The sequence below is a fragment of the Sminthopsis crassicaudata genome, chromosome 5 (assembly GCF_048593235.1).
Source record: "Sminthopsis crassicaudata isolate SCR6 chromosome 5, ASM4859323v1, whole genome shotgun sequence".
Classification (NCBI taxonomy): domain Eukaryota; kingdom Metazoa; phylum Chordata; class Mammalia; order Dasyuromorphia; family Dasyuridae; genus Sminthopsis; species Sminthopsis crassicaudata.
In genome coordinates this window covers 976,785-1,001,789 of record NC_133621.1, presented here as the reverse complement: position 1 = coordinate 1,001,789, position 25,005 = coordinate 976,785, and the positions used below count along the sequence as shown (strand labels likewise).

At 55.7% G+C, this 25,005-nt stretch overlaps 1 protein-coding gene across 1 annotated transcript; it reads right to left on the bottom strand.

The window, feature by feature from the left end:
- Positions 1–6,605: 6,605 nt before the first annotated feature.
- ASB4 (ankyrin repeat and SOCS box containing 4) lies at positions 6,606–23,426 on the bottom strand. The gene is made up of 5 exons (XM_074272077.1): positions 23,150–23,426; positions 13,555–13,854; positions 8,836–9,326; positions 7,446–7,559; positions 6,606–6,938 (listed from the first exon to the last, which is right to left on the bottom strand). Exons 1-5 carry the CDS (start codon positions 23,328–23,330, stop codon positions 6,750–6,752), a joined length of 1,275 nt encoding a protein of 424 aa, XP_074128178.1. The 5' UTR covers positions 23,331–23,426; the 3' UTR covers positions 6,606–6,749.
- Between the last annotated feature and the right edge of the window lie 1,579 nt (positions 23,427–25,005).

Here is a 25,005-nt window from a genome sequence, read left to right as displayed (position 1 = left end):
ACAGAACAGGCCGCGCCTGGCGGGAGCCGCTCCGGGCCCAGATCTGCCCACTCGGAGCCGAAGCCCACCCCTCTCCCGCCCGCAGCCCCGGCCGGCCGGCCGCCGTGGGGGGCAGGAGCCGGAAACCCCCCGAGCTTTGTGCGGGAAGCGTCCAGGGAGCGAGAGCCCGGCCGGCTGCACGGCACTTCATCCTGCGCCGGACTCGCCCCAGAAATATAAAGCGCGCAGGAGGACATGCAAACGGGTGCGCCGGACGCCGACAGCGCGGGGGAAGTGGGCGCCCGAGCCTCCAGTGGGACGGAGGAGGGGGAGGGGGGGAGGAGGGGGGGAAGGGAGGAAGAGGGGGGAGGAGGGGGCCGGCTCCCCTGCCCAGCCAGAGGCGAGGTTTCATGGCGGGGAAATGGCGGGACAGCTCGCTCTCGCCAGAGTGCTGGAGTGGCCCGGCCGGAGGAACAGCCTTGGGCGGGTGTCCACAGGTCAGACGGCTGAGAGAAGATGCCCTGGGGGGCGGGGGAGCAGGGACTGGCGCCAATGCCAGAGAGCGGGAGGGGGCAGGATCCGATCCGGCTAAAGGCTCCTTCGGGAGGGCCGCAGAGGTGGGGCGGCTGCACGGGGCACGGAGGACCCGGGCGCCGGGCTGCCCAGAGTGCGACGGCGCAGGGCGTGGTTGGCGGGGACTGGGTTCCAGACTCGCCCTAACCCTAACCCTAAATTCGTGCCTGTTTCCCTGCCTGGGAGCTCCTCCCCAGATGTGCTCCCACATTCCCCGGGGCAGGCGAGCTGCGCCCCCTTCCCTCTCCAGGCTCCTGATCCCTGCGGGAGCTTTCCTCCTCCCTGGGGGGCTCCCTGGCCCATTGCTCTGCCCCAGGCCCGGCTCTACTTCAGGGCCCTGGGGCAGCTGGCTGAGCCCCCCATCCTGGCCTCCTCCCTCTGGCCCATCCTCTGCCCAAGTGCTCCAGGCCTCCCCTCCCAGCAGGGTGGGGGACTAGGGCTCTGGGGAGGCCCCGGGTGCTCCTCTGGAGTCAGCCTGTGCTTTCTCAGACTCAGAGGGGCCACAGGTGGGGGGAGGGGCGGGAGAGGCCCCCAGCATGGCCCGGAGGTCGTGAACAAGAAACTCTTCGGCCAGGGAGGAGCGCGCATGGGGCCCTGGTGATTGAACTGCTGTGATGCACTCTGGGCCCCGAAGTGGGGCTCCGGCCAAGATGGCGGCCGTGGCTGAGCCCCAAGGAGGGACACCAGCGGTGAGCTCCAGGCGCCCAGGGAACAGGGGTGGGCACTGCCAGCGCTGGTCGGTGCCAGCCTGGCACCTTCTGGCAGGGGCCAAGGACAGGAAGGAGACCATGGCCCAGAGAAGCTGGAGAGCCAGCTTCCTGCTCTTTTGCCCTCATCCTGAGCCAGCCCTCACTGGTCCTGTCTGGAGCTACCTGGCTACCGGCCTGGCTTCTCTCCCATCAGCCCCTGCAGCGAGGGCCAGGTGGTCCTGCTTCTTCTCACATCCCTGGTGCCCAGCGGGCACTGGGTAAGTCGGCCGGATGACCAGATTCAACATTAGAAGGAGGAACTTCAGCAGAGCTGAGGAGGCAGCTTCCGTCCCGCCTCGGCCTCCCCGGTCCACTTTTAAGTAACCTGTGGACCCGGAGCAGAGGTTGAGAGGCGGGGGAGTGGGGTGCACCACGCTCTCGGGGGGCCTTGCCTCCCAGCTGGGGCCCATGGGCCTCTGGGAACCGAGTGTCCCCTGGCCTTTGGCCCGCTGCCAGAGGAGCCCTGTTTCAAGTCCCACACAGGAAGGAGGGAGGCCGAGGCCGCCGCCGTGGGCTGTCCTCAGAGACCTGGGCACGCTGGCAGAGAGGCCACGCTGCCCCTCCCCTTCTTGGAACTGCCCAGATCTGGCAGCCGCCCAGAAAGGACAGCTTGTTCCCTGCCCGGGAGCTCCAAGGCCTGGTAAACATGTTTATGAGCGCTGCCCGGGCTGAGTCACAGCGGCCCCTCTTAGAGCCTCCTGCGGGGTCCTGGCCGGGGCTGCCTGCCCCCGCGGGTCCTGGCGCGCTCCCGCTGTCCCGGGCTGGGCTTAAATATAGAGATCCTACTTCTGTGGCCAATCCCTGCACCTGCCAATGTGGGCGAGGCTTTCCTGAAATAAGCACCTGAGAGACCATCAAAGGAGTGGAAAAAAGGAGTGACTCATAGCTGAGCCTCCTGGCCGGGGGCAGGAGGGGCCCAGGATGTGCCCAGCACAGGCCCGGGGGCAGGAGGGGCCCAGGATGTGCCCAGCACAGGCCCGGGGGCAGGAGGGGCCCAGGGTGTGCCCAGCACAGGCCCAGGGGCAGGAGGGGCCCAGGATGTGCCCAGCACAGGCCCGGGGGCAGGAGGGGCCCAGGGTGTGCCCAGAACAGGCCCGGGGACAGAAGGAGGCCCAGGACATATCTACCATAGGCCTTGTGGCAGGAGGGGGTGGGTGCAGCTTGGCCTGTCTCCCCTCACCTCCCACTGACTCCAAGTTGAACAAGCTCAGGGGTTCGCTCACCTGTACAGAGTGGGTGGGGTTACTTGGGGTCTCTGAGGTCATTCTTTGGCCTAATGGCTCCTCAGGAGCCTCTCCTGTCTCTTCCTAAGTGGAGTCAGGCTCTGGGACAGCCAGGCGAGCTTCCTTGGCAAGGGAGCACTTGGCTGCCCCCGGCTGCCCCTGATTGCCCACAGACCCCCAGAAGTCCTTGGGATAATGAGGAAAAACAAGGGCCCGAGAGCTGGGCTCCCAAGCAAAGGCTTTCACCTGAGATCCAACGGCAAGGCTCCAAGGCCCAGCCCCAGCTGGTGCTCCTGCCGTGGGTGGGGGTGGCTCAGAATGGGCTCCAAGGGGAGCCTCAGACCCGACCTCCAGTGGAGGCTACTGCTCCTGTGTCAGAGGATTCAGGGGAGCTCCTCCCGCCAGCTTCACCCTCAGTCCAACTCTCCCCCAGAATTGGGGGAAGCGGCCCACTGGGCGGGAGAGCTGGTGGGCTGTGCCAGGGGGCAAGGAGCTGGGCGTGAGCCTCCCCCACCACTTGCTGGCAGGTAACCCTGAACCTCAGTGAGTCTGTGCCTTCTCTGCTGTAAAATGGGATGGAGGGTCCCCTGGGTCCCGCTCAGCAGGTTCTTGGGGGACAGGAGAGCCTGGCCCTCCCCTCAAGCAAAGCAGAGGGCTGGAGGAGGCTCGTGCCTGGGGTATTCTGGGAGTGCTGCCAGAGTCTCTGTAGCTTCCCTCACAGGACGGGCTGGATGACCTTGGCCATGGGGACAGAAGCATCCCCTCCCTGGGCAGGCGGCTGAGAGCGCAGGGATCCCTGGGCCTTGCAGAATGCTGGGAGGGGGCGGGGGGCGGGGAGAGCGTTGCCTCAGAGGCTCTGCCTCCCTCCCCTTTCCTATTCCCGGCCCCCTCGGCTCACCGCTTTTATCTCAGAGTGCCGAGTTCCTGGTCACCCTGTGGCCCAAGTGCCGGGCGGGCAGTAGCAACAAATGGTTATTTCTAGGTGAGGGTAGAGATGGGGGCCGAGAGTGCGAGTGTCCAGCATGGGCCCTCAGCCTCCCCTCAATGGGCCTCCAGCAGGAGCTGGGCTGGGCTGGCCCCATCTGTAGGCTGGGGGGGAGGGATGGTTCACACCTGGTTGGGAGGGGAAGGTGGAGGCCGGCTAGACCAGGCCAGGCCAGGGAGTCTCTGGGGCCCAGACGGGCCAGGCCGGGGAGCCTCCTGGGGCCCAGACGGGCCAGGCCGGGAGTCTCTGGGGCCCAGACGGGCCAGGCCAGGAGTCTCTGGGGCCCAGATGGGCCAGGCCGGGGAGCCTCCTGGGACCCAGACGGGCCAGGCCGGGGAGCCTCCTGGGACCCAGACGGGCCAGGCCGGGGAGCCTCCTGGGACCCAGACGGGCCAGGCCGGGAGTCTCTGGCGCCCAGACGGGCCAGGCCGGGAGTCTCTGGGGCCCAGACGGGCCAGGCCGGGGAGCCTCCTGGGACCCAGACGGGCCAGGCCGGGGAGCCTCCTGGGACCCAGACGGGCCAGGCCGGGGAGCCTCCTGGGACCCAGACGGGCCAGGCCGGGAGTCTCTGGCACCCAGACGGGCCAGGCCGGGAGTCTCTGGCACCCAGACGGGCCAGGCCGGGAGTCTCTGGCGCCCAGACGGGCCAGGCCGGGAGTCTCTGGGGCCCAGACGGGCCAGGCCGGGAGTCTCTGGGGCCCAGACGGGCCAGGCCGGGGAGCCTCCTGGGACCCAGACGGGCCAGGCCGGGGAGCCTCCTGGGACCCAGACGGGTCAGGCCGGGAGTCTCTGGCACCCAGACGGGCCAGGCCGGGAGTCTCTGGCACCCAGACGGGCCAGGCCGGGAGTCTCTGGCACCCAGACGGGCCAGGCCGGGAGTCTCTGGGGCCCAGACGGGCCAGGCCGGGGAGTCTCTGGGACCCAGACGGGCCAGGCCAGGAGTCTCTGGCACCCAGACGGGCCAGGCCGGGGAGCCTCCTGGGACCCAGACGGGCCAGGCCGGGGAGCCTCCTGGGACCCAGACGGGCCAGGCCGGGGAGCCTCCTGGGACCCAGACGGGCCAGGCCGGGAGTCTCTGGGGCCCAGACGGGCCAGGCCGGGAGTCTCTGGGGCCCAGACGGGCCAGGCCAGGGAGCCTCCTGGGACCCAGACGGGCCAGGCCGGGGAGCCTCCTGGGACCCAGACGGGCCAGGCCAGGGAGCCTCCTGGGACCCAGGGCTCAAACACCACGCATCCTCTGACTGATTTCTGGGGGGCCTCTTCCCTTTCCCCCCTCGAGAATTCAGAAGAAACAGGTTGAGAAAGTGAACAAGTGTATGTGCTAGCGTGGCACCTCATGTGTACGTGCGTGTGCAGGAACACATACATCTATATTCCAATCACTGGGGGGAAGCATGGCCTCCTATGGCTCCGGCTGGGGGCACCGGCTCCACATGGGCAGCAGAGGGCCAGTTCAGCTTGTGGCTTCGCCAGTGACCTTGGCAAGCTGCCCCCCTCTGCCAACAGAGCGGGGAGACCTAATGGCCCCAGGACTTTGGGTGAAATGAAAGGAACGCTCAGGAACCAAGGTGTGAGGGGGGTCCTGAGGGGGGTCCTGGGCGGGGCCCACTCCTCCCAGTGACTCCATCCTGCTGGAGGGGGCCCCCGCGGCCCCAGGGGAGGGGACGGGGCTGGCACATGGAAGGAAGAGCACGGGGACAGGCGACAGGCGGAAGAGGCAGGAGCCTCCTGCCCACATCTAAGTGGGCCTAATACGCAGCTGGGGAGGCTGGGCCCTCAGGGATGGAGGCCGGCCGGGGCCCTCCGGAAATGCGCGTATTACATGAGCCTGGGGAGCTCTGGGGTAAGGTACAGAGAGATCTGGTGGGCTTCCGGCCAGCCTACTATGGCCTTGGGAGAGGGGAGAGAGAGAAATACACAAATCAATGAATGGAGAAAGAGATAAAGCCATGATTGAATGAATAGAACAGCTGGGGGGGGAGGGGGAGAGTGAGAAATAAATAAGTAGAACAGCTTCTCAGGGGCAGCCTGGGGGGCCAAGGCTGAGTCAAGAAAGCCACCCTGGGCAAGCCCTTTAATCACTGCCTACCTCAGGTTCCCCATCTGGGGCTAACGAGAGCACCTGTATCCCAGGGCTGGCGGAGGATCTGACCCGTGGTCAAGCACTTTGCAGCCCCTCACTAATCAAGAGCCCTGCAGATGCTGAGGGCCCGAGCCAGGGAGTCGGCCACTTCTTGGGGAGGCTGAAAGGGGGCTCGGCAGGGTCTGCAGGAAGCCAGGGTGGCCTTTCAGGGCCGGCGGGGCTCCCACAAATGGCCGCGGCCCCCTGCGGAGGAAAGGCCGACCTCCAGAGGGCAGATGGGGGACAGGACGCTCATCCGCCTTTCATCCCCCCAGTGAGCTCTCGGTAGCGCAGGAGGGGGCAGGTTTTGTTCTCTACACAAACCGATCCCAGGGAGGGGGTCCCCAGTACCAGGGAAACATCTCATTGGGGGAGACACCGGAACCGGGCCCCCCAAAACATCCCCGACCGTCAGGGGTCAAGCTCTTGGGGAAGGCGCCCCCCCCAAGCCCCGCCTTCCACTTTGGAAGGTTGGTGGCTCTGAGGCCCCGCCCCCATGTGGGCCCGGCCGGCCCCCAAGACCCGGAGAGAGCGAGGCCCCCCCCCCCCCCCCCCCCCGTTCCTCCCCTCCCTCCACCCCTCCTCAGTCCCGGGCCCCGCGGCCCTCCGACAGCTGGGGCGCCCCCTCTTGTCCGGGGGGGAGGGCTCCCCATCCCTGCTTCTCTGCTGGGGTCCCTTCCTCACCCCGACTCCCGGGGGATCCGGACGGAGCGGGGAAGAAGGAACCCCGGGCGGCCTTGGCCAAGGACCGGATCCCTGCCGCCCCGGGGCTCTGGGTCCCGCCCGCTCTCCCCGTCCCCCTCCCCTCCCCCCCCCCCCCCCCCCCCCCGCGCCCCCTTAAAGCCTCTGGAACCAGCCGAATCCCGCGTTCCACTCAGAGTCAGCGCCAGGGCTTTTATTCTGACACATCCCAGACCCGGGGGCCACTGGGGGGAGGGGGGCGGCTCAGTCCGGGGGCGGGGAGGGCTCCTCACCGTGCTGAGTCTTGTTGTAGGACTCCCAAGAGGGGAATTCCTGCCTCCCGAGGCACTCCCTTCCATTAGGGACAGCTCTCTCCAAAATGTGGCCCCCCCCCTCCCCGCGCCCCTCCCCTCCCCCCAGGGGCGGAGCAGTGCGGCTCAGTACACCACGCCCTCGGGCTCCAGAAGCAGGTAGCTCTTCAGGTGGCCGGGCAGGGGCAGGAGGGGGACGGCCCTGTGGCAGCCCCCGAGCAGCGCCCTGCGCACGGCACAGCGGGACAGGTGCAGGAGGGACCTGGGGGTGTTGCTGCAGACGGTGAAGAGAGAGTGGTAGAAGTCCCAGTACCTCTGAGGGAGACAGGGGGGCGGCTCAGGGTCGGGGAGTGCGGCAGCCCCCCAGCCCGGGGCGCCCCTTCCTTCCTCTCCAGCAGCTGCCCTCAAGGAGCCTGCCCACGTGCTCCCTCCCCACCCCGCCTGCTCGGGAGCGCAAGGTCTGGGAAAGGGCCTGGGCTGTGCCCTGGATGACCCGCAGGACAGTGCCTGACCCTTCAGAATCCTTCCCTGACCCCAGGGGGCACAGAGGGGTTCTGGGCGCCTCTCTAACCACAGGCCGAGGCTCATAACCAGAGATCCGGTCACGGACTGGGGGGCCCTTTGTGTGTCACAGACAAATAAGGTCGAGGTGCGGGCCGGCCCCCAAACCACCGGGTGCTCCTGCTCCCTGCTCATCTCAGGAGAGGGGGCCAAAAAGGGTGGCACCGGGGCAGTGGGCATCTGCCCCGGCCTGCTGGGCTGCCCTTTGTGTCCCAGCCCTGACCCATAGTCAAAGGCCCCGGGGCCCAGATCGCCCCTCACCTCCAGGCTGTCCTCTGGAACCGCCTTCTTCCACTTAGGGGTCCACACGATATGTTCGTAAGCATTGACGACCACCTCGACCGCCAGCGGGCGGGCGTGGCAGGACTCCAACACCTGTGTGACGGGACAGGAGGTCAACGCCCCTCACCGGTGCAAAGCACCCCTGAGCTCTTGCCTCGGAGCGCCCACTACCGGGATCAAGAGGGAGACCAGGGCTTCTCCCAAAAAGCTTCCACTGAGCAGAGGCAAGGAGGCCAGCCTCCACACTCACTGTCGGTGGAAGCCATTGCCCCCAGCTGTCAGTCTTAGGGCGGGCAAGCCAGCCAGGCCCCTGAGGGAGAGTGTTTCCCCCCCCCCCATTCCCTGATGAAGACAGCCCAGGACTACGGCCCAGAGTCCAGGAAACATTGGTGCCCCCTGGACCATCCAGCCCCCGCGATCTCTACCCCCATGCAGGTGTGACCTAGAAGCTTCCCCTGCAGGGGCTGCAGGCCTGAATGCCCCAGAGAGAGCTCGGCAGCCCCAGGGGCTTCGGAGGGTTCACAAGTGGTGAGAGGAGGCTTTCTGCCCCACAGGGGGCGTCCCCTCTGCCACACTGCCTAAGCTAGGAAATGGGGCCTTCCCTTAGGAGATGGGCTCCTGGGGAGCAGGGACGATCTAGGGTTTCTGTCCCGAGCCCCGAACCCAGCACGGTGCCGGGTACATAGAGGGCGCCCCTCACTCCCTCGCCATTCACCCGTTCTTTCATTCCCTCAGTCACTCTCTCCTTGCTCCGGCCCCTCTCCTGGCCCTGGGGCACAGACTCCCCGCATCTAGGCCAGACACTGGGTGCCTTCTCGGGCTCAGGCAGGATCGGGCGCGATGTCCCACCTCTAGGTCTCAGCAGCTGCTCGCTCGGGGCTTTCTGAGTGTCCTGGAGATCCTGGCCCGGGTTTGGTGGCCGGGGGGGGGGGGGGGGGGGGAATGGGAGAGCTCTCAGCCAAGGAGAGGGGCTCCCTGCGGGGCTTCGGGCTGGGACAAGTGTTCCTCGGCCCGGGCTTCCCAGCAGCCTCACAGAGGAAGGCACAGCCAGGTGCCCCTGTGAGGAAGGGGCCTGGAAACCCCCCGGCCCACAGCCCACCAGGGGCCGAGTGCTTGGGAGTTGCCAGCAGCCCAGCCCCACCTGGTGTACGAGCACGGGGGGCCCTGGGCCTGGCTCCCTGGGCATTCTGACTGCGGGACCCATTTTTTTAGGGCTCCTAGGGCAGTGAAAGCAACAGGACTTAGTGCAGGGCTCTCCAGGTTCCTGATGAGGGCACGGGAGGCACTGGGGGCCCCATCCTGGGGCCGGAGGGTCCAAGAGTTTCCCTTCCTCCTGGCTATCTCTACAGGGCCCAGGCCCCCCATTCACCTTGTGGAACTGGGGCGGGTAGATGCGCGCGGCGCCGTGGTTGAGCAGCAGCTGGTAGCAGCGGTCGGGCCGGGCCGCGGGGCGCACCGGGGTCACCTTGAGCACGTACTGGATGGCGGCGCAGCCGTTGACGTCCAGCAGGTTGGCCTCGGCCCCGGCCTCCAGCAGCAGCTGCATGGCGTTCTCGTCGCAGTTCCAGGCCGCCTTGTGCAGCGGCGCCTTGAAGTCCTCGTCGCGGGCGTTGACCTGGGCCTTGGACGCCAGCAGCAGGCGGCAGGCGCGGTGGTGCGGGGGGCTGTACTCCTGCTCCTTGAACCGCAGCGCCCAGTAGGCGGCCAGGGCCAGCGGGGTCTCCAGGTGGGCATTAACGCTGTCCACCAGGGCGCCGTGCTCCACGTAGAAGGCGGCCAGCTCGGGCAGCCCGCTGCGCACCGCCACGTGCAGGGGCGTCTCCTCGTCGGCGTTGTTGGTCTTCATGTTCACGTTAGCGCCTGAGAACAGGGACGGAAGAGGAGAGGAGGATGGTGGTGGGGGGCGGAGTAGGAGAGGAGAGGAGGATCAGGAAAGGGGGGTGGAGAGGAGAGGACTTCGGGTTTGGGGGGGACAGGGCCCATCCATCAGAGAGGTGGATTCAGCAGCAGGCTTGCAGGCAGAAACACTCATCTCCTGGAGTTCAGATCTGACCTCAGACACCTACTAGCTGTGTGGCAAGTCATTTCACCCCGTCTGCCTCAGTTTCTTCATCTGTCAAATGAGCTGGAGAAGCCCTCTGGGACCTCAGCTCGTCCTCCCTTTCCCAGCCCTACTTTAGTGGCTTCTCTCGGAGATCCTCCCCAGTGGATCCTGTCTGTAACTGGGGACGGCCTTTGTTGGCTGGTGGTTCCCTCCCCCCCATCCCCACCGTTAGACGGGCGCTCCCTTGGGGCAGGCGCTGGCTTTCGCCACTTTGGGTCCCCTGTGCTTAGCCCGGCACACAATGGGCACATAATAAATGCTCCTAATTGCTTTGTTGGCCAGAGCCCTGAGCCTGTAGGGCAGCCATGCCGGTTGGGAACAGCCTCTGAAATCCCTTAGTTTGAGGCAAGATTGCCACCTCCTGGTCATACGGAGAATGCACCACCGAGCGCAAAGGCCTGGGGATGGGCCCAAGGGTTCAGCCCAGCCTGGCCTCCGTGGCCTCCCAATGTGTTCGCTGACCTCCCCCCTCAGCCCAGGGCTGCTGCCTGGCCCTGGCCTTGGTGCTGAAAGGCCGGCCTCCGAGTAAGTGAATGGCTCGGGGCTTTTTAGAATAGCAGCCAGGGACCCTCTTCTGACAAGGGTCCTCATGGGGAAAGCGAACAGAGCCTAGCCTCGAGAAGGCTCCACGAGCCGCCCCCATGTCAGTGGGACGCAGGGACCGGCCGCCTGAGCCCAGCGGGGGCTGAGCGGCTCATCCCTGGCTTCAGACTCTCATCAAACCAAGAAAGAAAGTGTCCTGCCGTGGACGAGTGTCCGGGCATCGAGGCGCCTTTTCAGGCCGCAGAGACCCCCATCTTCACTCCGGGAGCAGCTCTCCTTCCTGCTCACCTGCAGCCAATGAGAGCCAGGGCTTTTCTTGCCTTACCCGCGCCGCATCATTACCCCCCTCAGTTAATGGGGTTCCCTTTGGGCAGCCTCTCTTTGTGTCCCCTGTGCAGCGGGCCCAAACCCCGCTCTCCAGCCTGGCCGTCTCTTCTGGGATGCGAGTCTCTGGGACACTTCCACAGTGTGCCACGCCGAGCTCCTCACCGGTCCCCACGCCCCCCTCTCTTTGTGGCAGGCAACGAGCCTACTGGGAAACCTCCAAGTGCTCTTGACTTCCCTCGGGCACTCCCGTCCCATCAGATAGGGAGCCTCCTGGACCCCATTTCTGTGGCAGCCCTTCCATCCCTCCTGGCTCTCCTCTTCTCGTTTCCCACTGCCACTGGCCCAGGGCCAGCGACCCTTCTAGGACTGGGCTGTTACAGCCACAGGTCTCCCTGACTCTTCCTTCCCCCCTCCAATCTGTCTTTCTGTCAGCCATTAGGACAGATAAGTCAGGGGACTTCTCTGCTTAAAAATCTTCCTAAGTGGGGCAGCTAGATGGCACAAGGGAAAGAACCCTGAAATCAGGAGGACCTGAGTTCAAATGTGGTTTTAGGCTTAAATCTAACACTCACTAGCTGTGTGACCTTGGCCAAGTCACTTTACCCCAATTGCCTTCCCTGAAAATCCCCCCCAAAAGACCCTTCAGAGATTCTGTTCTGCCCTCAAAGTGAAGTTCCGACTCCCTTACCCAGATTTAAGAATTCACCACTCTGAACCAGATGCCTCCGCCTTATCAATTGTACCTTACAGAAGTAGCCCTCCTGAGTATTCTATATTCTAGCATTCCCCACCCCTTCTCCACTCCCCCTCCAGCTCAACACTCACAGATTACACCCTAGGGTTGGGGTCCCCAGCTGCAAGGGGTCGCCCTCTACCTCTAACTCAGAAACAATCTGCAAGTTCACATTTTTAAACCGAAGCTTGCAAGCCCCTGTGGGTGACCACAAGCAAGATTAACTCAGGTCAAACACTAAGGTGGTGAAATGTGAAGTAGCAGAAAAATTCCCCCGATCTCAACAAACCCAGTTCTTATTCTTTTACAAAACCGCACGTCATCAGTGGGAAGAATGGGCATGAACAAGCTACCAGGGCAGAGGAGGGTGTACCTCGGGCAGAGGAGGGCGTACCTCGGGCAGAGGAGGGTGTACCTCGGGCAGAGGAGGGTGTACCTTGGGCAGAGGAGGGTGTACCTCGGGCAGAGGAAGATGTACTTCAGGCAGAAGAGGGGGTACTTCAGGCAGAGGAGGGTGTATCTCAGGCAGAGGAGGGTGTGCCTCGGGCAAAGGAGGGTGTACCTCAGGTGGAGAAGGGCGTACCTTGGGCAGAGGAGAGTGTACCTTGGGCAGAGGAGGGTGTACCTCGGGCAAAGGAGGGTGTACCTCGGGCAAAGGAGGGTGTACCTCGGGCAGAGGAGGGTGTACCTTGGGCAGAGGAGGGGATACTTCAGTCAAAGAAGGGTATACCTCGGGCACCTTGGCCAAAGCAACTCATGCTCATAGATCTACAGGGCCCTCAGAGGGAATCCACTAGGTGGGCTCCTCAGCACAGCTCCCTGGGCCTCCCTGCTATTCACTTCCTAACTTCGTGGGCTAATTCTCTCCACAGCTGGCTCTCTTCTCTGCTGTCAGGGCTGATGCTGCATTCATTTCTCACTTCCCAGAGGGACTGCTATCTCCTACTAGATAAACAGCTCTGATACAAAACGCAATAGTCAGTGAGAGAAATCTCCTCCCCCATTTCTGCTGCCCTCTGATAGAGAATGGAAGAAAAATATCAACAGCCAAAATCCCCCCAAGAGTTGGCGCTTCCTCCCTTGCTAGATCCTGAGCCCTGTTTCTCAGGCTGGCCAGTTTGCTTTTTAAGAGCCAACAAGGATGTAAAAATGACAAGTTGCCCCTCAAACTTCTTTATATTTTTAAAATGGCCCTGAGATTTAACAGCAACAAGAAAGGCAGACTGCACAAACCGGCAACCCTTGGAATCATTTGAAGGGGACCCAGGCTAGCAAGTATGAGTCACCAGGAAATTTTAGACACTATCAGACAAAAATTTAGGCTGAGAAACCTGGCAATAGGATAAAGGGAATGGCCAGCCACTCCAGCATCCAGGGAATGACCGGCCGCTCCAGCGTCCAGATACAAGCAGACAGAACTGAATAGCAACAAGAAAGGCAGAGTGTACAAAGCTGGCAGCCTGCGCTGGTAGCAGCTGAGGTGTGGTGGGGAGGAATTTGCATCTCAGATGATCGAAGTCGGACAGCCCCAGCATCCCAGGAGCTCCCGGTCCCTCAGGAATCTGAAGGCCAGCAGATGGTAAAGAAGGACAGCAGCAGCGGCATCCGGCTGGCACCGATGTATGAGAGAAGGCAGGAGCATATCCCTCCTGAAGTGCCCAGGTGGCGCTGGCCACACATTCCCTGACCCGTGGATTCCCTGCATGTGCACCCTTTCCCATGGAGTGCATGGCAACCTGTGAGGGTATGCATCCATGTCTAGGGGAAAATCCTTCTTGTCTCTTAGCTAATTCTATTATTTAAATTTTAATTAATTAAATTTAAATTATTTTAAAATTAATTTAATTGTAATTGATTAACTAAATTTAAATTATTTAAATCTCCTTTGTTTCCAATGAGGAGAAACAGTGTGGAGAGGACCTGACTGTGCTTGCCTTTGACAGATTCCAAAAGGGGCATGTAGGAGAGCCCATGAGCAGGCCCTTTTGGGGCGCCCTCTCCCCGATGACTCTCTGCCTCCCAAGGGCTGAGCCGGACAGGCAGTCATGGCAGACTCCATCCAGAACCAGCCCCACTCAGCTCAGGGACAGAGGCTGGGGCCTTAGCTCACAATGACTGTGAAAGGCACTTGTCCATGTTGGGTTCAAGAAAGAGTGATTTCCATGGGCCCAGGGTCTCCTGGTGGGTCTCTGTGCCAGGCCCTCCCTTGAACCTATGGAGGCCCAGGGTTTCCAATTCTTTTATCATGACGGTCTGAGGGAATTAATCACATGTCCTCCACCCTTTTTGTCCCACCAAGAACCCGTTTGGAGACGGGAGCCCTGGAGGATGTATCATGGTGCTGCCGGAAGATCGGGAACGTCCGAGAGGCCGTGACTTACCTCTCCACACCAGCTGCTTGGCGCAAGCTATGGCGCTCTCCGTGGTGCACAGGTGTAAGGCTGTGTGCCCGCTCAGGGAGTAGGCATTGAGCTTTGCCCCGTGGTCACATAGGATCTTGACGCACTCAACGTCGGCCACCTCACAAGCCACGTGGAGGGGGGTCTTCCCATTGGGGCGACAGTTGATGGTGGCGTGATGGTCCAGCAGCACCAGGAGGCTCTCAGTGTGACCGAAGAGGACCGATAAATGCAGCCCCGTGGCCCAGGATGACTTCAGCTTGTAGTTGGGCAGCCAGTAGCCTGGAAAACAGAGTTGGGGTCAGGGCCTTGGGCGGGCCGCCCGCTCCGTGCCCTGTGGCCTAGGCTTAGGGCCGAGGCCCTCAGGAAGGACAGCAGCTGGCACAGAGGTGCCCTGCTCCAAAGTTTAAGGAGATGCCCGGGGCAGCAGGCTGTGCCCAACCCTAGTCCTAGTGACTCACATCAGCAACTTTGGGCTCTTCCACTCCGAGCCTCAAGGAGACAGAATCACCAGCTAGGCATGTGGGTCTGTGCGGGGTGTGTGTGTGTGTGTGTGTGTGTGTGTGTGTGGTTGTGTTTGTGTGTCTGTGAGTGGGTGCACACACTTATGAAGAGGTTGGGGTTTCCAAAGAAAAGCTGCAGTGTGTTAGAAGACCCCCTCCCCTCCCTCTCTTTCTCCCCTCTTTTCCCTCCCCTCTTTCCCTCCCTCCCTTCCCCTTTTCCCTCTTCTCCCTTCTTTACAACCTCTCACTCCTGGATCTCACCGGCCCCCAGGCTTTAAGGACCCTCCCCACTCAGATGACGCTTGGAATTACACCTTCAGCCCCAGAATTTCTCCTGAACATTTTTTTTTTTTATCATCTACTACCCTCCGGCATTTAGACGCCTCTGGGCATCTCAGGTCCACTGTCAGACCTGAAGCCAGCTGTCCTTCCCAACATTCCCTCTCTCTGGCGAGGACCCCGCGGTCCTCGGCGTCTCCTGGGGTCCAGTCTCTGGAGCCTCCTTGACTCCTGCCTCTCCTTCATTCTCCAAGCCCAACCAGTCCCCATCAGTTTGGCTCGTGCAGTATTACACGTGGGGCGCTAGGTGGCACTGTGGCGGATTTGAGCCTGGAATCTTCATGGGTTCCCAGCTGTCCTCAGGCACTCCGAGTTCTGGAGCCTGGGCAAGTCCCTTAGCCCTGCTTTTGCCTCGGAAATCTAAATCTGTAAAATGAACCAGAGAAGGAACCACAAGCCTCTGCAGTATCTTAGCCAGGAAAGCCTCACGAGGAGTCAGACAGGAGTGGGCCAGCACAGCCCGACTGGTATCTCTCGCCCTCCTCCGTAATCACGCGGCCACTAGCCTCAGCCCTCATCACTCCTCACCAGGACTGAGGCTTCAGCCTCCTCTTTGATCTCCCAGTTCCAGCCTCCTCACTCCAGGCCATCGACCACACCCCTGCCAAGCGATGCCCGTTCCCCTGAGCCCCAAGCCTAGAGCAGTGGCCCGTCGGCCTGTGAAAAAGAGCAAGCCTCTCCGTGGGGAACTTCCAGCCCTTCCTGGCTCCAGAGGACACTTCCAGACTTCTGGCCCGTGCTTCCCCTTCATGAATCCTGAACACATCGCAGCTTGTCCCCATTGCTCCTTGCGCTCAAGTGCAGAACGGAAAAAGGCTCTTTCCTCTTCCATGGGACAGAGCTCCGTAGACTTGAACACAGTCTCCCCGGCTCTAGTGCATTGGGTGCCTGAGACCCATGACAGCACATGACAGCACAGACATGACTTTATCTGAGATTAGACCAAGGAAGAACACACCAGGGCTACCAACTCTCTGTTGCCAAACCCCTGTCTCTTTGAAAGTAGCTGCCATATTGTTCTGTTGAACAATTGCATTAGAAGTTTCCCCTCTCAAAGGTGTTGAAATTCAATCCCTGCACCATCTTCCCTCCATTATGGATGTTTTCTTGATTTCCTGTTCAGGTCTCTTCCTCATCTCCCCACCTCCTTCGTCATCCTAAGTGTTATTGCCCTTTCCCCACATAAAGAACCCAGCCAATGGGATCCAGATACGGTAGCTCTGCTGTCCTTCCCAACAGGACCAGATCATGATCAAATGCTCCACCTCTGGTGGTCGTTCTGCTGTTTTCCTTCTAGTTTCATCCACAAATGTCTTGGGAAAAGTCTGCCTTAGTTTAATATTAAGCCAGATTCCATCAGCTGGCTCTCTCTTCATCTACTTTGTTTTGTTATTCCAGGTCTTTTGGGATCCCTCTGTGTGATGTTTCACCAAAGAACTTGTCCTCTTAACTGGTGCTGTCCTTGGTGGTCATCTCAATGAGGAGATCAAGTGTTTCTTGGCTGAGGCCATTGTATGCTTTTTCATCCATAAAAAGGTTTGGAAAAGAGGGAACAGTCAATCACATTTATTAAGTACCTACTATGTGCCAGGAACTGTGTTAGGCAGGGGGGGACAAATACAAACAAGAAAGAGAAGCTCTGCTCCGGAGGAGCTTACAATCCAGTGGGGGAAAGACAGATCACAAAAGGAAGCTGACAAGGGGGAGAATTGCTAGAGGGTTTCCATTGCCGGAGCATGATGTTCATGGAGTCAAAACCAAGCTCAGCAGCTGGTGGAAAAGATCTCCAAGTAACCAAGAAGGTACTAGTAATTGCAACTTAAGCACTCCTTTGATGACAAAATCATGTCATCAGTTCCAACAAAGTGACTCAAACCCACTTCCAGATTATTACAGAAAGATTCTTCCCTCTGTGCATCTGCTCATTCCAAGTTGACCCAATCCAGATCAACTTTTCATTCCCAGCCTGGGGCTCTGAACTTGTTCTTCAGTCACTTCAGTACCATTGGACTCTTCACGACCCCATGTGGAGTCTTCTTGGCAGATCCTGGAGCATCTTGGCTACTTTCTTCTCCAGCCCATTTGACAGGTGAGGAAACTGAGGCAAGCAGGGTGAAGTGACTTGCTAGGAAATGTCTGAAGCTGGGTTTGGACTTGCCAAAACAAGTCTTCCTGCACCCTGTGTACTACAGCATCATCTAGTGGCCTATCTGAATTAGATTTTCACTCTTCTAAAATCCTCACCTGCCCACCTGACATCTCCACTGATGTAGCTTCACACAACAAATCCCAAACCAAACTCTTCACCTAATCCTGAACAATCGCCTCCCCAATTTTTCTGACTGTTGGTGATGTCATCACGAGGCTCAGAAAGTTAGTACCATCACTGATTCATCCTCCACCTTCAGCTCTGATGTCTAGTATTGCCATGTCCTCTTACGTTTTTTTCTTAGAAATAACTCTCATAAAATATGAAAATGTGATTAAAATCACAAAAGACAGAAAATTATCAGAACGCAATTCTGTAGAGTCCTGTTGTCTCTCAATTATAATCCTTCTTTGGGAGGAGGTTTCTTTTCTTTAAATCCTTTTCTCTATGAGCAGGTTTCTTGCAAGACTTCTGGATCCTCCAGCCAGAGCAAAGGTAGAATCTCAAATCCTCTTCTTGAATCCTCGCTCTGAATCTCCTCGAGCTTCCCTGAAGTTTTCCTGGGAAGTCTTGTCCTTGACTCAATCCAGACTGCTCCTTCCAGACTCAATGTTTCTCTTTTTATCCTCCCAGAGAATGGGCTTGTGGGTACTCCCAGGGGCTTGTGGGAACTCCTACAACCAATGAACTTGCTTCTTTAAATGTTTGAACTAAAGGTGTGAACCCTGAGCTAGAGAATGGTTAAGTACCGACTTACCACCTAGTAAGAACTTAACATAATTCTATGTCAGCAAAACTGAGACCAAAAATATGAACTACCCAATGAATAAGATATCAGATGAGATCATAAATTATCCAATTTCAGAAAACATGCTTGAAACAACTATAAGTGAACTGCCACTAACAAGCACTCTTGCCTACCAGCATTTATAAGAAAATATTCTTAAAATGTAAAGAGCAAATAATACGTATACAACAGAAATTATTTTCAAAAATGGAGGAAGATTTTTTAAGACAATATAATTAATAACACTAATGCCTACATCAAGAAAAGATAAAGGAAAACAGAACTCCTGTGGACCAGTGTCATGAATAAATATGGATATAAAAGTTATAAAAAATATTCTGTCCAAAAAAAGAAATTAATTTATTCTCCAAAATCATTTACTATGATAAAGTCAGATTTATACCAGGGATTCAAGGGAGATTCAATTGAATAACATATACACTTTGTCATATTGAAAACAAAAAATTTCCCAAATCACAAGATCATTTCAATAGATGCAGAAAAGTCCTTTGAAAAAATATACTTCTTTATGCTAAAAATGAAACAAAACTTACAAATCATAGGCATAGAAAGGTGTTTTACAATACAATAAAACTAAAAACTAGCATTATGTGCTTGAAATGCTTGATGTATTTCCAGTAAATGCAGAATACAGAGAAAAGCAAGGATGCCTTTTCCCCTGACATAATTCTAAGAAATATCCATTTGACAAAAATCTAAGAAATATTTTAAATCTAATTCACAAGAAATCAATGTCTTTAGTATAATGTAGGGATAATGGATTAGATAACAGTTGCTCTGATAAAGATCTAGGATTTAGTGGGCTTCAAAGGTTTAATGTAATTTCAATTCTCATTAAGAGAAGCACAGCTTATGGGAATTGAGCAGGGAATAGTGTCCATTCAGGGCACCATAGATCACCTGGAGATGAGGATAATCAGGATGATGAAGAGCTCTGAGTTCATGCCATAGGAGGTTCCATTAATGGCCCTTGGCATAGAGATAAGAAAACTTTGGGTGGGAGTGGAGGAGACATGCTATCTATGTTATATGTGCTTAAATAATCAAAAAAACTATCATGTGATGGAGGGATTTGCCTGAAGAAGGCAGTATTAGGAACAGTGATAATTATAAACTAACAATAACAACAACAATGAGCACTTTACAAATGCTATCTCTTTTTAAAATCATCACAACAACACTGGGACACAGAGGTTGTAATCATCCCTACTTTCAGATGAGGAAATCAAGACACAAAGGTGGAGTGACTTCTCCAAGATTAAAGAGATGGTAAATATCGGAAGCACGATTTCATCTCAGACGTTTCTGACTCCAAAGTTATGATATTTTATGCAATAAACTTCTTAACAATTTGAGCTGTCCTGAAGTAGAACAGGCTGCCTTGGGAAGTAGTGGATCTCCCCTTTCCAGAGCATCCAACACTTGAATATGATATAGTGCAGATTTCTTCTGTGTATGAGTTGGACTAGATAGTTTCTGGTGTCCCTTCCAGCTCTCAAATTTTGTGAAGCTGTGATAGAAGACCTTGCGATGGCAGTTAAACGAGAAAAATTAAAGGCACAAATGTAGACAAATAGCAGACAAAAGGATTTGCTTATGACATTATGGTTTACATAGAAAATCATGGGAATTAATTGAAACAATTAATTGAAAATAATAAGATGAAAAATAATCCCCTACATACAATTAAAAATAAATTATACACAGCAATAACAAAATCCTGAAGAGAATAATAGAAAGGGAACTCCTATTCAAAATCACTATAAAATACATAAAATATTCGTGGCTCAATCTACCAACCCACATTTACTATCCGAACAGATTCTATTATAAAGTTCTCCTTAAAAAAAATAAAGAACTCAAATGACTAGAAGACTATTTAGTGCACATGTTAGGTCCTGTCAACATAATAAAATGACAATACTACCTAAATTACTTTACATTTTTAGTGCTATATTCAATCAAACTACAAAGGGGTGACTTTAGGGATACTAATAAAAATCATAAACTGTATTTAAAGGAACATACAAACTAGAATGTCATGTGGAAATGGGGAAGGGATAGGAGAAATAGGAATGAAGGAGAAATAGCCCTTCTAGGTGCCAAGTTATATCATAAAGGAATTGCTGTTTAACTTTTTTTTTTTTTTTAGCTCTGTCAGAATCTTCATGATTTAGCATTTGTCACTTTCTTCTCCAGTTCATTTTATAGGTGAGAAAATTGAGGCAAACAGGATTAAGTGACTTACTCAGGCTCACACAGCTAGGAAGCATATGAGGCTGGATTTGAACTCAGGTCCTTCTTACTCCAGGGTTAATGCTCTATCCATTACACTACCTACCTGCCCCCTTTAAAGGAATAGTCATCAAAATTAGTTGGTCCAGCAGATTAAGATTCTTGCTATCCATCTCCTGACAAAAATGAGACATGTATTTTTTGGATGTGGCCAATGCAGGAATCTGTTTTGCTTGAATATTTGTCATAAGGGTTTATTTCCCTTTTTCCTCTCTCTTTTTCCAGTTTTGGGATGATTAAGTAGAATGGAGAAAAAAATCCCTAAGATTTAATTAAAAAAAAAACAATTTGAAACTGGTTGAAAAATAGAGAATAGACAGAAAAATGCAGAAATAGTTGACCTCAACAACCCAAGATACAATAAACCTTAAAACAAAAATTCTCTCAAAATGAACTCCCCATTTAAAAGAAGGACAACTAATGAAAAGCCTGGCAGAAATTCAATTTAGACGGGAATCTTGCACTACATTGAACAATACTCAGAATGGATACTGAATATAGTATTTAAAAAGCAGAGAACCTTTTAAAGCTATGGCTTTTAATTAAGAAAAAGATATGGATGGCTATGAAAGATGAATTCAATTGGTTTGATTACATGAAATTTTAAAACTTTTGCACACAAAAATAATGCAACTGGGATAAGGGTGGAAACAACTGACTAGGGAAAATGTAGACAGCCAACAGAAATGTATAAGGCCAAATCTCACTCCTCCTTGGATAAATGGTTAGAGAATACTAACAAGCCCTTTTCAAAACAGAATTGCAAACTATTAACAACCACATGAAAATGTTCCAAATCACACATATTAAGTGAAATGCAAATGAAGACAAATCAGACTTTTGCCTCACAGCCCCAAATGGAAAAGATTATAAAACATGGGAATAGTCAACTTGAGAAGGGAATTGGAAAATGGGGCATGACTGCACTGCTGATGAATGTGCTCCATGCTGAGAAACAGGAAGACATCTTAACAGATGCAAAGTAAAGAAAGTAGAAAGAGGAACAAGATATACCAGGACTTCAACAACATGGATGGAAAGAAAACCAACAGAACAATCTCAAAAGGAGACAAGAGAAATCACCTCCCCTTTTCTTCTCAGAATTCAGTGAGGATAGAATGTTGTAGATAATCCCAGACTTGCTGGATACATTATGTTGTTTAGTTTTGATGAAATGAGGTTTTTTTTTTGTTTGATTGTTTTGCTTTTTCACTCTCTTCTGAAGGATGGATCTTTGGAGCAGAGGAGGAGAGGAGCACGGGGATACATTAAAAATGTCCATAAAGTAAAAATTTTGAAAATAAATGGAATTTTTTTTTAATGAACCATAGAAGCAGAGATGAATAGTTTTGACACCATTAGGTCACGATTTTTGGCATTTTCCTGAGTGTGAGGATCTAGAGGAGGGAAGGTTCAGTTCTGGTCGTGATCGACATTCCCCAGGAAGGCATGCTCCCTTCCAATTCTGGGATTCTATGAGTCTCTCCATGGGGAGTCTTCTTATCTACCCCTCCACCCCAGAGCTGCATTTGTGACTTTAAAAATGAGCATGATCTTTTGCTCTGGCCCTTTCCTCCATGGATAGAAACTGGGATGAGGAAGATGGTGAGTTCCCCTTCTTCCCTCATCCCCATTCCCTCCTAAAAAACTACTGTATGTACATTGTCTCACTGGAGTCTCACCACAAATCTCTATTTTACAACGAGGACAGTGAGATGGAGAGAGGCAAGGTGACTCATCCAGGGTTGCACCCCTAGGAAGTGGCAGTGGCAGAATTTGAACTTAAACTTTCCTGACTCCCCATCCATTGATTTTAGCCCTGAGTCCCATAACTCCCTCAGCTCCTTCTTAAGGGCACTGTTCCCTTCCTCGGGCAGGGGGCAGAGGGGACATGGCACTTGCTTTTTCTCACCAAATCAAACATCCACTTACAGGAGAGAGCTTGAAGAAAGAATCTAAACTGACCCAAGCATTGAAGATGGCACCCTGGAGCCCAGGGTCCCTCCCTGGCCTCAGAGCTTGGCGTGACCACCCTGGGGATGGGGAGTGGCCAGCTGGACATCTTAGAGCAGGGATATTAAGGGACCAACCAAGTCATTTCCTATGGTGAAAGCAAATCGACAAATGAAAGCTCTCTGAGCACCCCCAGATGCCGTCAGTGCCCACCATCTGCTGGGTCAGTCATGTGGGCAACAAACTGAATTGATCTTAGATTCTTAGAGAGGCTGCTTAATGTAGGAAGTTGAAGAGCACTCTTGGAAACTTGAATCCCACTCAGTCTGACCACTGGGCAGACACATCCCCTCTCCAAGGCTCAGTCTCTTTAGCTGTAAAATGGGAATAATACTATGTATAGCCTGATTATGGGATGCCACACGCAATCTGTGAAGAGCCTGGGCCGGCCTCAGGATCATGAAGATCTGTGTTCAAGTGCTCCCTCTGACACATACAGGGGCTGCCTGGACCACTCTCTCAAGCTCTGTTACAGCTGGATTGTTGAGCTATATATCAGGGGATGAATTCTCCATAATAGGAGCCCCCCCAACAATGATAGCACAATGTCAGATTGGTCCTTCTTCCCCCTGCTAGAAAAATAGCCAAGGGGCTCTCTGGAGTGGAGGCAGAGCGGCCATTCTTATCATTCATCTAAATCTGTGAAATTCACTTTTTCCTCCAAAAGCCTTCCCCAGTTCCTTTGCCACAGTCTGAGTCCAGCCTCCCCTGCCATGGTCTCATCCCAGCCCTAGGCCAGAACCCTCCAAGTTCTGCTCGAGAGGGAAAGGCCGGTGGAGCCGCTGGTACAGATGGGCTCGCAAAGGGCCAATTCCTGTAGGTCCCAACCTTGCCTCTGCATTGCCACCCCATGCTAGAGCTGTGTTCTCCTCTTTGTGGGGATCCTCCCTGAACTGTCCTCCGGGGGGAGGCTGAGACAGGCTTACAGCTGCCTCCTTTCCTCCCAGAGGGTCTAAGCAAAACTGGGCCCAGACAGACCGACAGACGGCCGCAGCTCTTCTGAAGAAGAGGAGGGTTCTGGACTTGGTTCTGGAGTGACCCCCTCTCCGGCAGCAAGGAGAATCTGTTCAAACGGCTGGCTCAAAGTCAGCCCACTCCCTGGGTCCCAGCAGGCCCCATGCCCAGGACAAGGCCAGGCAGAAGCTGAGCCCCCAAGGACGCAGGGCTGGAGGGAGCCTTTTGGGAGACCTGAGGACGGCCTCCAAGAGTCCCTGAAGCCTGAGCTGCTGGACAGATTCCTTCATCCCAAAGGAAGTTAGAAAAGACAGACCACAATGGCCGTGTGGACAGAGGGGTGAATAAGTGGATTCATGAACAGACGGATGGACAGACACTGCGGGCCGGACCAGAGACCAGACGGGGCGGGAGCCAGGTGCTTCCTCTGGAGAGCGCCCGTGCAGAACTGGTCCCAGGCCATCCGCAGCCCCGGCGGCCGGGGGCCCGGAAACCCTGAGCACTCCCTGCCTTTACCTTGCTTGTAAGATGCCAAGACCATGTTCTCATCCTCCACTTCAAACACCGTATCCACATCAGCTTTCCTTTGGACTAAAAGCGCCTTCAGCTTCCCAAAGTCATTCGCTTTCAGAGCCTCAAGGAAGGTTTTCTTGGTGATTTTGCTGGAGGCCCTGGCTGTGGAAATGGTGCCTTCCATGCTGCCTTTGCCCTAGGGAGGCCCCCAAGCGAGCAGCGGAGCTGGGAGGGCTGAGGCTGCAGCTAATTTTATCCCGGAGCTGTGCTGACCGGGGCTATTTATGCCCAGGCTGGCCCGGGCTTCCAAACTTCCTCGTCAGCTGGTCTGGCGCTTCCAGGTCCTAGGCTCGGCCTTGCCTGTGACTGTGCAGTCTGTATGGCCCGGGCTGACCACGGGGCCCACAGGGGCGCCCCATCACACTTTCTGGGGGGTCCATGGGGCAGAGTCGGGAGGAGAAGCCTAGAGGGCCCCCTATGGTCCCAGAAAATGCATCGGGGGTCCCTGAAGAGCCGGGCCTGGCTGGGGCTTGATGTCACATGAGCACCACTGGGCAGGCTACCCTGCACCTTCCTCCCTGTCTCCTCTCAGGTTCTGGGATCCTGTGACTTGTCAGAATAGGAGTCCCAGCTCCAGGCCCCGGGCATCCCAGCAAACATGGGCAAGCAGAGGCCGAAGGCCTCCTCCGGGGAGGGCCCAGCCCCACGAGGCCTGTCTGCAGAGCACCCGGAAGGGCTAACCACTGTGCAGAGGGCAGCGAGCCCCAACTCAAGCAATGTAGTAGGCGACAGGCATTTTGGAGAAGGCTCGGCCAGGCATTTGTCTGAAATACGGAAGTGACCACTCAGCCCTTGGAGTCGGTGACGTCGCGGGATCACATGAAATGAGAAATGCAGAGAGAAGCGCGGAGGGCCGGGGTCCCGTCCACAAGACACCTGTGCCCGGACCGTGAGGGAGGTGCCGCCGAGGAGCTGGCAGACAGGCTGGGGGAGGAGCGGGACAGAGCAGTCACCAGCTAAAGGAAGAGGCTCGTGGCAGAGGAAACCGCAGAGGGCAGGCAGGAAAAGCTTTAGAGAGAGTGGATTTAACAATGAAGGGACTGGGCGAGCTGGAAAAAAGCAGTCGAGTGTTCTGCCTCCTCTCCCCTGTCCCCTGTCTCAGTCTCTCTGTCTCTCTGTTTCAGACTCTCTCTCTGTGTCTCTGTCTCTCTCTGTCTCTATCTGTCTCTGTTCTCTGTCTCAGTCTCTCTGTCTCAGTCTCTCTGTCTCTCTCTGTCTCTCTCTCTGTCTCTCTCTGTCTCTGTCTCTGTCTCTCTCTGTCTCAGTCTCTCTGTCTCTCTCTGTCTCTGTTTCTCTGTCTCTTTCTGTCTCTGTCTCTGTCTCTCTCTGTCTCAGTCTCTCTGTCTCAGACTCTCTGTCTCTCTCTCTCTGTCTCTCTCTGTCTCAGTCTCTCTGTCTCTCTCTGTCTCTGTCTCTCTCTGTCTCTCTCTGTCTCTATCTGTCTCTGTTTCTCTGTCTCTCTCTGTCTCTGTCTCTCTCTGTCTCTCTCTGTCTCTATCTGTCTCTGTTTCTCTGTCTCTCTCTGTCTCTGTCTCTCTCTGTCTCAGTCTCTCTGTCTCAGACTCTCTGTCTCTCTCTCTGTCTCTCTCTGTCTCAGTCTCTCTGTCTCTCTCTGTCTCTGTCTCTCTCTGTCTCTCTCTGTCTCTTTCTCTGTCTCTCTCTCTCTCTTTATACACCCCCACACACACACACGCTCCCTGGCTGACTACCCACAAAAGTCCCCGTTGAAACTCCTGTGCCTATTCCATTGCCATCCCTTCCTCTGCCTCATTCGTTCCGAATCACTATGTGCCCCCCAG

What these genes read in the sequence shown, in the direction of transcription:
- ASB4 (XM_074272077.1), bottom strand. Translation starts at nt 23,330, where the DNA reads ATGGAAGGCACCATTTCCACAGCCAGGGCCTCCAGCAAAATCACCAAG. An exon ending in CTTGGCATCTTACAAGCAAG is followed by an intron (nt 13,855 to 23,149) that starts GTAAAGGCAGGG and finishes TCTGTTTTCCAG; the next exon opens with GCTACTGGCTGCCCAACTAC. An exon ending in TTCCAGAGGACAGCCTGGAG is followed by an intron (nt 6,939 to 7,445) that starts GTGAGGGGCGAT and finishes TGTCTCCCTCAG; the next exon opens with AGGTACTGGGACTTCTACCA.